At 43.9% G+C, this 15,024-nt stretch overlaps 1 protein-coding gene across 6 annotated transcripts in view; it reads left to right on the top strand.

The window, feature by feature from the left end:
• Nucleotides 1-15,024, top strand: part of LOC122559540 (arrestin domain-containing protein 3-like) — a 78,761-nt gene that overhangs the window by 27,052 nt on the left and 36,685 nt on the right. The window contains exon 1 of one of the 6 annotated variants that reach the window (XM_043709195.1): nt 1,347-1,766. The exons of 4 other annotated variants lie outside the window; for them this stretch is intronic. In XM_043709195.1, the coding sequence (XP_043565130.1) occupies nt 1,514-1,766 (253 nt within the window). In that variant the 5' untranslated portion in view covers nt 1,347-1,513. Of the gene's footprint in view, nt 1-1,346; nt 1,767-6,350; nt 7,160-15,024 lie in introns of those variants that run through there. One more of the 6 variants, XM_043709187.1, reaches the window with a different exon arrangement.

Genomic DNA, 15,024 nt, shown 5'->3' with positions numbered 1-15,024 from the left:
GAGCTAGGACCTGGTGTGGGGCTGGAGCTGGGTGTGGGGGCGGGGTTAGGCCTGGGGGCGGGGACGGAGATCGGCGTGGGGGCGGGGTTGGGCTCTCTATACTCTTTACAGCTCTCACAGACCTGTAAAGGAAAATCTCCTCAAAGACTTCTCTGCATTGAATCTTATATGCCAAGTTAGCGCCCACTCAATGTCCTTCTAGAGTTCTACACAGTCCTCCTCACAATTTACAATTCTTCCATGTCTCCATGTCATCTGCAAACTTTGAAATGATCCTGCACACCAAGCTCCATATCATGAATAGAGGAAAAACAAAACTCCCAGTGCCACCCCCTGAAGTGCTCCACTCCAAATCTCCCCAACCCAGAAAACTATCCGTTTGTTCTCTTCCTGTCAGTCAATTTCATATCCACTTTCTTTCTGTCCCTTTTTCATACTCTGATCTATACCTTTTCCTTACAAGTCTGTTATGTGGTACTGCATCTCCTGGAAATCCATGTGTGTCACATCAACAGCCTTACTGTTATTGAACCTTCTGTAACCTCTTCCACAAAACGCCTCCCTGAAAGTTAAACACGGTTTCCTTTTTATACAAAAAGGTCCCAAACTGACTCTTCCAAACTAACCCAACGTTTTCCATGTGATGACTACGTTTAAAACAACTTTTAGAAGCTTCTTGGGTGACTTCTCCCCGCACGTAAACTGGGTAAATCAATTGAACTAAAGCTAAACACCCCTCATAATTAACGTCTCCAGTAACCCCCACGACAGCATTGTCCCTTCACATATTGCTGCCGCTTTCTCCTTCAGGGTATGAGCATATTATGGCTGGGCTTGTCCTTTGTCCATTTTATTGACTCCTGCTGACCACCTTCTGTAAATAAGAGGGGAGTATATCAGTGAGCGCCTACGGTTGAGCGAGTTGGCTTTTACAATTGAAAAGTACTTTCAGGCTTCTTGTTAGCACGATACACCTATCTCTCTTTCTTTAAAGAAATGCAAGCGGTCTTTATGTATCCCTAACCAGATGCAATTCCTGAAGCCTGTGGGCAGGGAACAGCGGCTGGACACAGCACACATTTAACAAGCCGACTGCACGCAAGCAGCTTCATCATCTCGGCTGATCCCTCAGCACCATGGTTTGGGAGCTCGGCCATGGAACCAGTGCCGCCCATTCGATCCCTTCCTTTTATAAGAAAAAAAACGGAATCGTAAAATTGAGGAGTGTGAAGGAACTGTTGTGTTTCCTTTGCTTGTAGAATTACGCGAAATGACAATGCGGGGGGGTTTGTGAAACCACACAATAGCTTTCACATGCTGGTTTCTCCAAAAAGGCGGAAGCAGACTGAGCTCACTGCCCTGGCACTGTGGAGCTGCTCACTTTCAGGAAGACTCCCGAACACACAGGAAGGATCGGTACAAGAAGGGGCATTCCCAATCCCGCTTCAGACTGCACCCAACTGGCAGGGGAATGGTCTCACTTTAAAATCTCTCCACCTCGGGGCCCGCAGCAATGGGGAAAGTGACGAGTTTTACAATACTCTACGACCGCGCCGTGGACAACAACATCCCGACCTACAGCTGCGGGGAATGGGTCTCTGGGCGGGTCATTGTCGAGCTCAACGCTGAGATCGAGGTGAAAGCTCTTAAAATTCACGCCAAAGGACAGGCGTATGTCCACTGGACTGAGTACAATCTGGATGACACTGAGACGTTCAGCGAAACCATCAGATACTTCAAGTACAAGTATTCGCTAATAGGATCAGGTAAGTGTGGTTTTGCAAGAATCTTGAAAATCAGAAATCAAAAATCCCTCATTTTAAAAATAAAAGCCAAAGTATTTGTGCGGGTTCAGTGCCCCGCCTGCAAATACTGTGATGGAGCCGGGCAGTCAGTGTAGGCAAGAAAAAAACAACGGGCACGTTTAAACAGTGAGAACTTATCTTCATACAGTCACACGAAATAGAAGCAGACCCTTTCGTTCACATCGACCAAAGCGACCAAGTTTCCCAAACGAAATTAGTCCCATTCGCCTGCGTTTGGCCCATACCCCTCTAAGTCTTTGCTGTCCTTGTATATGGTCAATTGTCTTTTAAACATTGCAACTATAACCTGCATCTCTCACTTCGTCTGACAGTTCATTTCTCACATGGACCACCTTCCGTGTGAAAACGATGTCCTTTGTGTCTGTTTTAAATCTTTTTCCACTCAACTTAAAAATATAACCCCTAGTTTTGAACACACCCATCATGGGGAAAATACCTTGGTATTTACTTTTATCTATACCCCTCATGATCTTGTAAACCTCAATAAGGTCACCGTTCAATCTCCAATGCTGAGTTGAAAATACTCAGTTTTAGAGCCTATCTCTAAAACTCAAACCCTCCAATCCTGGCAACATCCTTGTAAATCTTTTCTGAACCCTTTCAAGTTTCACAACACCTTTCTTCCCCTTCTGGAGTTATACACAGATCCCCTAACAATTTACAATTCTTCCAAATTTCCATGTCATCTGCAAACTTTGAAATTGTCTGCACATCAAAATCGAAATCATTAATATATAACTGAAAAAGCTAAAGTCCCAATGCCAGCCCCTGAAATGCTCCACTACAAACCTTCCTTCATCTGGGAAAATATCCATTGACTATTTGTTTTCTTATCTATCAGCTAATTTTTTTTATTGATTTCTCTTCTGTCCCCTTTTTATACTCCGACCTATACTTTTCCTCATAATTCCGTAATGTGGCACTGTATCAAACATCTTCTGGAGAGCCATGTGTGCCACAGCAACCTTACCCTTATTGAACCTTCTATAACCTCTTCCACAAAAAAAACTTCCTGCGAGTTAAAGACAATTTCCCTTTTTTAAAAAATCCTAAACTGACTCTTCCAGATCAGCCCAATTTTTTTCCATGTGATTCCTAGAAACTTCCTAAGTGACGTCCCCCTGCACGTAGACTGAGTAAATCAGTTGGTCTAAAGCTGAACATCTCTCATGATTAATGCCTTCAGTAACCACAACATTGTCTCTTTCAGGGTGTGACTGGGCTTGTGTTTTGTCCAAGGAAAGGCGATAGCCTCGTGGTATTATTGCTAGAATATTAATCCAGACAGCCTGGTAATGTGCTGGGGACCCAGGTTCAAATCTCACCACAGCAAATGGTAGAATTGAATTTTTAAAGATAACATAAAATTTGGAATTAAGAATCTACTGATGACCATGAAATCATTGGTGGGAACAACCTATCTGGTTCACTAATTCATGATCTGACCGATATGGTTGACTCTCAATTGCCCTCTGAAATCCTAGCAAGCCACTCGGTTATATCAATTGCTACAAAGTCTCAATGAAAACAGATGGATTACCTAGACACCAGAAAAGACAGTGGCAGAAACAGTCCTATCAAGCCTGCAAAGTCCTCTTCATTAATATTTGGGGGCTGTCTCACAGGCTAGTCAAGCAACAGCCTGACATTATTATACTCACAGAATCATACCTTACATACAATGTCCCAGACACCACCATCACTGTCCGTGGATATGTCCTGTCCCACCGGCAGGACAGACGCTGCAGAGGTACTGGCACACTTGGGAGGGAGTTGCCCTGGGGGTGCTCAACATTGACTCTGGACCCCATGAAATCTCATGGCTTCAGGTTAAACACTGGCAAGGAAACCTTCTGCTGATTGCAATGTACTGTCCTCCCTCGGCTGATAAATCAGTACTTCTCCATGTTGATCACACTTAGAGGAAGCATGAAGGATGGCAAAGGGATAGAATGTACTTCAATGTCCACCACGGGTGACTCGGCTGCATTACTACTGGTTGAGCTGGTCGAGTCCGAAAGGATATAGTTGCTAGACTGGATCTGCGGCAGGTAGTGAGGGAACCAGTAAGAGGGAGAAACTTACTTGACTTCATCATTACCAATCTGCTTACTGCAGATGCCTCTGTCCATAACAGTATCGGTAAAGTGACCACCGCACTGTCCTTGTGGAGACAAAGTCTAGCCTTCACTTTGAGAATAACCTCCATGGTATTGTGTGGCACTATCGCCATGCTAAATGGGACAGACTTTGAACACATCTGGCAACTCACAACCGGGTATCCATGAGGTGCTGTGGGCCATCAACAGCAGCAGAATTGTAATCTAGCACAATCTGTAACATCATGGCCTGGGATATTCCCCACTCAACCATTACCATCAAGCCAGGGATCAACCCTGGCTCAATGGACAGTGCAGGAGGACATGCCAGGAGCAGCACTAGACATACCTGAAGATGAGGTGTCAACTGGTGAAGCCACCAAACAGGACTACTTGCATGCCAAACAGCCATGAGTAGCAAACTAACAGGTCAGACCTAAGCTCTGCAGTCCTGCCACATCCAGTCAAGAATGGTGGTGAACGATTAAAAAACTCACTGGAGGAGGAGGCTCCACAGATATCCCCGTCTCAATAATGGAAGAGTCTAGCACATCAGTGCAAAAGATAAGACTGAAGCATTCACAGCAATCTTCAGCCAGAAGTGACAAGTGGATGGTCTATCTTGGCCTCCACCAGTGGTCCCCAGCATTACAGATACCAGTCTTCAGCCAATTTGATTCAGTCCAGGCAATATCAAAAAAATGGTTGGAGGCACTGGACACTGGAAAGGCTACGGGCCCTGACAACATTCCGGCACTAGTACTGAAGACTTGTGCTGCAGAACTTACCGCTCCCCTAGCCAAGCTGTTCCAGTACAGTTACAACACTGGCATTAACCCAACAATGTGAAAAATTGCCTGAGTTATATCCTGTAATCAAAAAGCAGGACAATCCCAATTACTGCTCCGTCAGTCTACATTCAACCATCAGTAAAGTGATAGAAGGTGTCATTAACAGTACTACAAGTAGCACCTGCTCAGTGACACAGTTTGGGTTGCATCAGGGCCACTCAGTTCCTGACCTCATTCCAGCCTTGGTTCAGACATGGACAAAAGAGCTGAATTCCAGAGGTGTGGTGACAGTGACAGCCCTTGACATCAAGACTGCATTTGACCAAGTGTGGCATCAAGGAGCCCTAGAAAAACTGGATTCAATGGGTATTGGGGGCAAACTCTCTGGTGGTTGGAGTCATACCTAACACATTGGAGAATGGTCATCATTGTTGGAGATCAGTCAACTCAGCTCCAGGACATCTCTGCAGGAGTTCTTCAGAGTAGTGTCTGAGGCCCAACTATCTTTAGCTGCTTCATCAATGACCTTCCCTCCATCATAAGATCAGAAATAGGGATGTTTGTGATGATTGTGCAATGTTCCACACCATTCACGACTCCTTAGATACTGAAGCAGTCCATGTCCAAATGTAACAAGATCTGGACAATATCCAGGCTTGGGCTGACAAGTGACAAGTAACATTCATGCCATACAGCTTATCATTGACTGTCCTGTTCCTCAAAGCTGCCTGACCTGCTGTGCTTTTCCAGCGCCACACTCTCGACTATGACCATCAGCAATAAGAGATAATCTAACCACCAGCCCAACATTCAAGGGTGTTAACATCACTGAATCCCCCACTCATCTCTGGGAGTTATCATTGATCAGAAACTCAACTGGACTCACCACACAAACACAATGGATACAAGAGCAGGTCAGAAGCTAGGAATACTGCAGCAAGTAACTCATCTGACTCTCCATCTACCCATCTGCAAGGCACAAGTCAGGAGTGTGATGGAATATTTCCCATTTGCTTGGATGAGTGCAGCCCTAACAATACTCCAGAAGCTTGATACTATCCAGGACAAAGCAGCCCATTTGATTGGCACAATATCCACAAGCATCCATACCCATCACCACCGATGCTCAGTAGCAGCAGTGTGTATGACAAGGTGTACTGCAGAAATTCATGGAAGATCCTCAGACAGTACTTTCCAAACCCATGATCACTTCTATTTGGAAGGACAAGGGCAGCACATAAGTGGGAACACCACCAGCCTCAAGTTCCCCTCCAATCCACTCACCATCCTGACTTTGAAATATATTGCTGTTCACTGTCACTGGGTCAAAGTCCAGGAATTTCCTCCCTAATGGCATTGTGGGTCAACCCACAGCAGGTGGACTGCAGCGGTTCAAGAAGGCAGTTCACCACCACCTTCTCAAGGGTAACTAGGGATGGGCAATAAATGCTGATCCGCCAGCAATGTCCACATCCCACAAATGAATGAAAAAATTCTACTGACTCCTGCTGACCACCTTCTGTAAATAAGAGGGGAGTATATCAGTGAGCGCTACGGTTGAGCTTTTACAGTTGAAAAGTATTTTCAGCCGTTCCTCAAAAAAAAACACATACTGTAACAGGGATAACTTTTCCATTGTTAGCACGGTATATCTAGCTCTCTTGAAAAGTGCAAGCGGTCTTTATGCATCCCTAATAAGATGCAATTCCTGAAGCCTGTGGGCAGGGAACAGCGGCTGGACACAGCACACATTTAACAAGCCGACTGCACGCAAGCAGCTTCATCATCTCGGCTGATCCCTCAGCACCATGGTTTGGGAGCTCGGCCATGGAACCAGTGCCGCCCATTCGATCGCTTCCTTTGATAAGAAAAAAAACGGAATCGTAAAATTGAGGAGTGTGAAGGAACTGTTGTGTTTCCTTTGCTTGTAGAATTACGCGAAATGACAATGCGGGGGGGGGTTTGTGAAACCACACAATAGCTTTCACATGCTGGTTTCTCCAAAAAGGCGGAAGCAGACTGAGCTCACTGCCCTGGCACTGTGGAGCTGCTCACTTTCAGGAAGACTCCCGAACACACAGGAAGGATCGGTACAAGAAGGGACATTCCCAATCCCGCCTCAGACCGCACCCAATTGGCAGGGGAATGGTCTCACTTTAAAATCTCTCCACCTCGGGGCCCGCAGCAATGGGGAAAGTGACGAGTTTTACAATACTCTACGACCGCGCCGTGGACAACAACATCCCGACCTACAGCTGCGGGGAATGGGTCTCTGGGCGGGTCATTGTCGAGCTCAACGCTGAGATCGAGGTGAAAGCTCTTAAAATTCACGCCAAAGGACAGGCGTATGTCCACTGGACTGAGACCGACTCGGACTCGGAGACTCGGTCCTATACTAAGACCATCAGATACTTCAAGCACAAGTACTTGCTAATAGGAATAGGTGAGTGTGGTCTCGCATTGTAAAAGTTAAACTCGAAAATTAGAACTAGTAAATATATCATTTAAAAAAAAACACGAAGTGTTTGTGTGGTTTCAGTGTCCCGCCTGTCAGTACTGTTATGGAGCACTCGCGGTAGAGAAAAAATTGAATCATTCAACAGGTCAGGTCATTCACTGGAAACGTGTTCCTCTCCTTGTCCAGGTGCTAGCAGCACACTCTTTTCCAGGTGCTTTTCCAGCACCACTCTAATCTAGACTCTGGTTTCCAGCATCTGCGGTCCTTGTGTTTACCTTTTTAGCTAGCAGCACACTGTTTCCTCCTTTTTGTTTGTATCTTTCCAGAACGTGTGGATTTTGCTTTCGTGTTTCATACGCCTGAAATGTTCTCCAACATTGCATTTTTACTATGATAAAATTTTTAGCAGTATTTTAGCAGTTTTTATTCAGATTTCTATTATCCACACTTATGTTTTTAATTTTTTGTATTATTTTTGCAAACATGAAACAGATTAGAGTAACGCATATTAAATATTCCATCTGTCCTAACTCTACATTCATTTTTCTATTTCAAAATTATACTTTATTTATAAATATATAACACACACATACATACAGTCACATGGCCTGTACAGTACTGATGAAGAAAAACAAACAAAACATTGAAGTTTGACTGTAACAAACAAGCCAAAAGATTATATTTACATAAAACTATGGTACTAGACGGGACCCATATGGTATGAGTGGCACAGTGGTTAGCACTGCTGCCTCACAGCACCAGGGTCCCAGGTTCGATTTGGACCTCAGGTCCCTGTGTCTGTGTGGGTTTCCTCCGGGTGCTCTGGTTTCCTCCCACAGTCCAAAGCTGTGCAGGTCAGGTGAATTGATCATGCTAAATTGCCCATAGTGTTAGGTACGTTAGTCAGAGGGAAATGGATCTGGGTTGGTTACTCTTTGGAGGACTGGTTGGGCTGAAGGGCCTGTTTTCACACTGTAGGTAATCTAATCATAACTGAACACCCTCCCATTTAACTTCAGCAGGAAGACCTCAGACAGTGGTCTTTCCTAACATTCCAGTGGATCTCGGAATGTGCCACTCTGCTTCACTTGGTCGAGGTCGACTCCTTGCTCTGGAAGACTAAGTTTCAAGCAGACCAAAGAGTGACTTTCACCAAGTTGATGGACCTCCAGGCACAGTCAATGTTTGTCTCAGTGTGCATCCCGGAGAATAGACCATAGAGCAGAGGTCCATGTGATAGAACTGCTTGGGATGAACTTTGACAAGGACCACTGCCTCTTTCTCCAGAATTCCTTTGCATAGGTACATTCGAATAGAAGATATGTGACAGTCTCTATCCCCCACCGCCACTTCAAGGGCAGTGTTCAGTGGCACAAACAGACTGGGCATGCAAGAAGGATCTCACAGGTAGTGTCCTTCTCACCATCAGCCAAGCGATGTCTTTGTGGTTGTTGGAAAGTTCTAGTGATAAGGCATTCTGCCAAATGACTTTGACAGTCTGCTCAGAGAACCACATGACCCTCCTTTTTCTGCAGAGTCTCAAGGATGCTATGCACTGACCATTTCCTGATCGCTTGTGGTCAAATTTGCCTTTCTTTGCAAGTTTCTCCATGAAAGACAGGTGATATGGATCGGTCCAACTACTTAGAGCATTCCACAGCAATGAGTCGAGTCCCACCCTTTGCAAACACTGGGGACAGGTAGAAACTCAGTACAGTACAACCTCGGTTATCCGAACATCGATTATCCAAATTTCAGATTATCCAAACGATCTCAAAATCCGGATGCTTGGGCAGCTCCCCATCGCCATCAGATCAGTTATCTGAACATTCGATTATCTGAACAAAATACTCCCCACCCGTGTAGTTTGGATAATCAAGGTTGTACTGTACATAATGACATTGGTGTTTTCATACCAAGGATCTATGCACAGTTTGATGCAGTCGCAAACAAAGGTGGCCATCGGGATAACAGTGGCATTGGGAACGTTCTTTCCCTTCCTAAACTGCACATACATGGTATATATTCAGGGGCACAAACTGTTTTTCTGTCATCAACTAAGGCTGCAAATTCAGGTTGGAGGAATTTCATGAGGCTCCACCATGTTGTTGTTGCTTCAGAATTTGGAAATATTTACAGTGCTGTCCCGGCTGTTTAGAATGATTCCTCATTCCTCTGTGAAACTGACAGCAGCAACTGGCATCCACAATTAAACAGGGACGTTTAGAAACAAACAGACTCAGCAAGTCTGGCAGCAAATGTGATGAGAGGAGCAGAGTAGTTTCAAAACCAATATGAGTCCCCTTCAGTATTGAAAAGTGTTGGAAACTTTAATACATTTGAAAGGGGCAGAGGTCTAATGCAAAAGACAAAGGAGTTGTTAGTGGTGGAGAAAGGGAAAAAGGATGTAAGATGCGTACAAAGGTGTGAAAGAGAGGGAATGAGTTCACTGTGCTCAGAGCAAAGAAAAGAAGGCACAAGCAAGATTCTGAGACTCTGAAGGAGAGACAATATAAGAAAAATAGATAATTGACATAATGCAACCAGTTTCTGAAGTTATTAAATTCAACATTGAGACCTTGAGGCTGCAAAGTGTGTAAACAAAAAAGATGAGGTGATGTTCCTGGAGCTTATGTTGTGCTTTATTGTGTTTTGCCTGTATTCGAGATAAATTCAAATGCTGTTATCATTGGATTCCTTCTCTGCAGTGGGGCCTACTCTCATCTGCCCAAGTAACAACAGAAATGACTTGCAGTTTTGCATGTTAAAATGAAAGCCTGTGAAATTCACAGCAGGACCTTTATGGAATGAGGTACAACAACATGTATGTCATAATTATTGATGGGGAATCTCCAGCTGTGAAATATATTTGAGGAATTTTTGATATCTGTATTAAAATTCACAGATGTTTAGTTTCTTAAAGTTTGTTTAGGGTCATCAGTGGTTGGTATTTACTTCCTAAGTGGGCTGGGCTGTTGAATATTTAAGACTGTATTGGGCAGATTTGTAATCTATCAGGGAACTTAAGGTTATGGTGTGTCAGACAGGCACACTGTTCAAAAGGGCCACAACACACTGCAGCACACCAAAATTGCAAAAAGAGGAAGAGGAACACCTATACAAGGTATTCGCCAAAAACAGATATCCTCGCAATTTCATCAACAGATGCCTAAGGGAGAGACAACAGGACGAGGACATGCCGCAACCCAAAGGACTAGCCACACTACCATACGTCAAGAACATCTCTGAAATGACAGCCAGACTACTGCGACCACTAGGACTTATAACAGCACACAAACCAACAGCCACACTCAGACAACAACTCACCAGAACGAAGGACCCGATACCCAGCATGAGCAAAACTAATGTAGTGTACAAAATCCCATGCAAGGACTGCACAAAACACTATATAGGACAAACAGGAAGACAGCTAACGATCCGCATCACGAACATCAACTAGCCACGAAACGACACGACCAGCTAGCCCTAGTAGCCACACACGCAGATGACAAGCAACATGAATTTGACTGGGACAACACTACCATTATAGGGCAAGCCAAACAAAGAACAGCCAGGGAATTCCTAGAAGCATGGCACGCATCCACAAACTCCAACAACAAACACAAGGAAACACCACAGAAGCGCTTCACAGGAGGCTCCCAAGCACTGAGGATGTCACCTAGACAGGGGACGAAACGTTTGCAACAAAAACTTCCAGCTCAGCGAACAGAACCACAGTACCTTGCATCCTCTGTTCAAACATTTGTCTGTGTCACCTAGTCCTAGTACCATAAGCAAACAGAAACAGATTTTCTTTATCTAACTAGTCCAAACCTGTCAATATTTTGTGCACCTTTACCATCTTTAGGGACGGCATGGTGGCGCAGTGGTTAGCACTGCTGCCTGACAGCACCAGGTCCCAAGTTTGATTCCAGCTTCGGGCGACTGTTTGTGTGGAGTTTGCACATACTCCGTGTGTCTGGGTGCTCCATTTTCCTCCCACAGTCCTTTTTTTTTCATCACAAAGATGTGCAGGTTAGGTGAATTGGCCATGCTAAATTGCCCATAGGTTAGGTGCGTTAGTCAGAGGGAAATGGGTCTGGGTGGGCTACAGACCCATTTCCCTCTGACTAACGCACCAACAGTTGGTGTGGACTTGTTGGGCCGAAGGGCCTGTTTCCACACTGTAGGGAATTTAATCTAATCTAATCTCTCCTCCCTTTGCTTCAAGGTAAACAACCCCAGCTTCTCCAATCTAATCTTGTATCTAAAATCCCTCATTCATTCAATCATTCTGATAAAACTCTTCTATACATCTTGAGGAATCTTGTATTTTCTTAAAATGTGATGATGCAATGTTCTAATGAACCAATACTAGTTAGTGTTTGTTTTGATTCTACAGGCATGGGCTGGTTGAGCATAATCTGTATCCACCCAATTACAAGAAATGGGAAATAATATGCAGCTTGGTTTGATCAGCCAATAGCTAGATGAATGACTTGCATGCCGGACATCACTCTGGCACTGAAATTCACATATGATGCCAACTAAAGTACCAAATTGTGCCATTCAGTAGTAGTTGTACACAATTGCAATTTCCCTGCAGTTTTTCTCCTCTATTTAAATCACTATTTGGAGATTTATATAATCCTTCAGTAGGGCCATCACACCCTTTCATTTTGCTCCTCGTCTTTAACCAAGTGGATGAAGTTTTTGCACATCAAGAATATTCCTATTGTCCTACACAAAATATCTTCCCTAATCAGTTTTCCACCCCCCCCCCCCCCCCCCCCCCCCCCCCCCCCCCCCCCCCCTTCTTTTACCCCACCTTGTCTTTTTTGGGCATTTTATATCCTTGAATATTGAGCATTTAGTTTCACAATTCCCTTAAGTGCCACAGGATCATTTTCCCCAGCAGCACTTTATGCTTAAACACTGATGAATGAATCCAATGTGTCCTCCAACTCTAGCTCATTCGTTTCTCTCTGCATAATTTCCTCACCATCCCTCTCTCTCTGATGTTATTGAGCCTGTCTGTACCCCTGATTTTGGAACCTCCTATAACTTACTACCTTTTATTATTCCCTCCTGTGCAGTCCCTTGCTCAATGGTGTCATGGTCAGGATTAGACTCATTCAGGGAATCATCATTCCTAGCAGTCTCTAATGATGATACCTTTTGACAGTAACATGTATCGTAAAGACTACCGTACTTGTACCTTTTCCTAGTTTTTCCTACTCTCCATGAAGGGCAACTATCTTCTATAGTATCTGCTAAATGAACACTTGGAACATACAGATCCCTGATAAAGGGCTCCTGCCTGAAATGTCAATTTTCCTGCTTCTCGGATGCTGCCTGACCTGCTGTGCTTTTCCAGCACCACTCTAACGTTGACTCTAATGTCCAGCATCTGCAGTCCTCACTTTTGCCTACTTGGAACATACAATCCAATAAAAAATTATTGTTCCTGACGCTGCACAGTAACACTGGCTGCCCCTTGAGATCAGTAACGCACCTCACTTCTACAGGCTGACGGTTCATAACAGGCAGATGTAGACTGATGATCACTCTCACTGTGTAAAGGAGAGGGGGTGGTTGGTGGTGGGTGGATGTATAATAGAGTTTGGACTGCCAACCCTGGAGGCATGGGGACACAGGGTGGCTAAGGCTAAGGTGTGCTGGTGTGAGAAAACCTGCCTCTGTTCCCTGGCGTTTTGCCCCATTATTTTAGAAGTTGTTAGGAATTCCAGCTTCATTGTCCACCCTGCTCCTCCCTGCCCCCAAAACCCTAAGCTCATGCTAAAGCAGCTGGAGATATCTCTGTTTATCCAAGACATGAGAAATTCTCTAACGGGGCAGGAATTGCAAGCAACAAGTCTCATTTGCTCATCTATTTCAAATAAATCGGTACTCCTTCTTTAAAAATATAGCACATTGATTCAAGCTAACAAATTAAATAATGCTTCTCATCTGCTCCTTACTTTTGTTTTAAAATCAACTTGTTCAGGCCTCTTGAGTGGGTAGGACTTTAACTCTGGTCTTCTGGCCTTGAGGTAGGAACATTGCCATTGTAGCACAAAAGAAACATTCTTTGCTTATACTGTTGTTAATTGGGAAGGTGATGGCCTTGTGGTATTATTGCTGGACTATTAATCCAGAGACTTGGGCCGTTTTCTGGGGACCCAGGTTCAAATCTTGCCATGGCAGATGGTGGAATTTCAATTCAGTGTAATTCTTGAATGAAGAATCCAATTATGACCATGAAGCTGTTGTAAAAACCCATCTGGTTTACTAATGTTCTTTAGGAAGGAAACTACCATCCTTACCTGGTTGGGCCTACATATGACTCCAGACCTACAGTAGTGTGGTTGACTCTTAACTGCCCTCTGGGCAATTAAGGATGGGCAATAAGTGTTGCCGAGCCACTGATGCCCTCATCCTGTGAATGAATAAAAAAAATTATATAAATATGCCATCTGATTTTCTTTTAAATTGCCCACTTCTCAGCTTGAATAAATACCTTAACTCGAAAGTGAAAAATAATCGCTGAATAACTTGCCTGCTTCCATATGGTATCACACTATGCTTCTCTTTTGAACACAGTTGATTGACTGTTTACTGTCCTCAAGGACTTATACCCACTCGCTGATCTCCATGCGTTCTCACTGTCAATATTGCTTCTTAGCCCGCTGATCAACCTCTGTCCTCTCTCTTAGTGGTGTTAGCACTGTTCTTTCATCCTTCCACTGGTTTTGTTATGTTGAGATTGAAAAAGGTCTACTTCTTTTGCAGTTCAAAAACTAGTTCATGCTTATAGTTAGTTAGTGAGAGAATGTTCTTGAATTTCTAATGTACACTGCTACTGGAGAACGATTGTTTCAAGGGCTTTTCAAATTATCCCATCTTAAATGCAATTTTCATTGGAATCTCAAAATGCTGTTTTTCTGGTAATTCCTATAATTAGACCTTTAGGAAATAAACACCCATTAGCATCGCATAACTCATCTATTAACATTTTTAAAAATAAGGATGCCAGAATTGTGCACTTGGGTGATTTTGTCTGGTGGAATGCTAAGAACAAGATATGAAGAACTCAGACATGCCGAGATTCCTCACATCCAAAAGGAGTGCCTGGTACAGGGAGCATGGAATAAGCATTGGACTTGATATACTGGGATTCTGTATTTCTGGGCTCTTGGCGGCTTGCTATGTTTCGCATTCTGGTGAGAAAGGAAGTTGTTTCAGCCTTTGTATCAGCAGTTATGCTTATCTTAAGGCTAGTACACCTTTTGAAGAAACACACAGTGGTAATGTCTCTATCCCTGGACCAGGAGACCTAGGTTCAAGTCCCACCTGTTCCAGAGCTGTACATTAACATCTCTCAACAAGTTGATTCAAAAATATAGGTGAAATATGCCTCGACTACTGTCACAGGCAGTGCATACCAAACCCTCACACCCTCATTCTTTTGGCAGTACAGATTTGAAGGAATTGAAGGCTTTTTCCGTACTATATGGTTCTATATATAGTGATCATTGTTCTTGCTGGCCATTTCTGTCTGTTCTTCTATTCTCTATCCTTTTTGGGTGAATCCAGTACCTTCCCTACACCTCACACCTTGACAACAACAGGTTGTTTGTGGTTACAGAACCCAAGTGCACTTTCATGTTATGAGGGGCCTTTGATGATTGTTGAAGTTTTGTGGGAAGAAGTAGTGCAGGAAAAGTGCTGTGATCAAAAAGTGAGCAATTTTGAGCTAAAATTCTTTTTGATAATAAATCTTATTCATAGTTTCTCTCCAGATTCAAAGGTCATTTGTGTTCTTTCCAAGTCTTAGAACATTACGTTAA

Source organism: Chiloscyllium plagiosum, chromosome 2 (genome assembly GCF_004010195.1).
Source record: "Chiloscyllium plagiosum isolate BGI_BamShark_2017 chromosome 2, ASM401019v2, whole genome shotgun sequence".
Lineage (NCBI taxonomy): Eukaryota > Metazoa > Chordata > Chondrichthyes > Orectolobiformes > Hemiscylliidae > Chiloscyllium > Chiloscyllium plagiosum.
The sequence above is the reverse complement of the archived record's forward strand: the minus strand, read 5'-3'. Positions and strand labels throughout refer to the sequence as shown.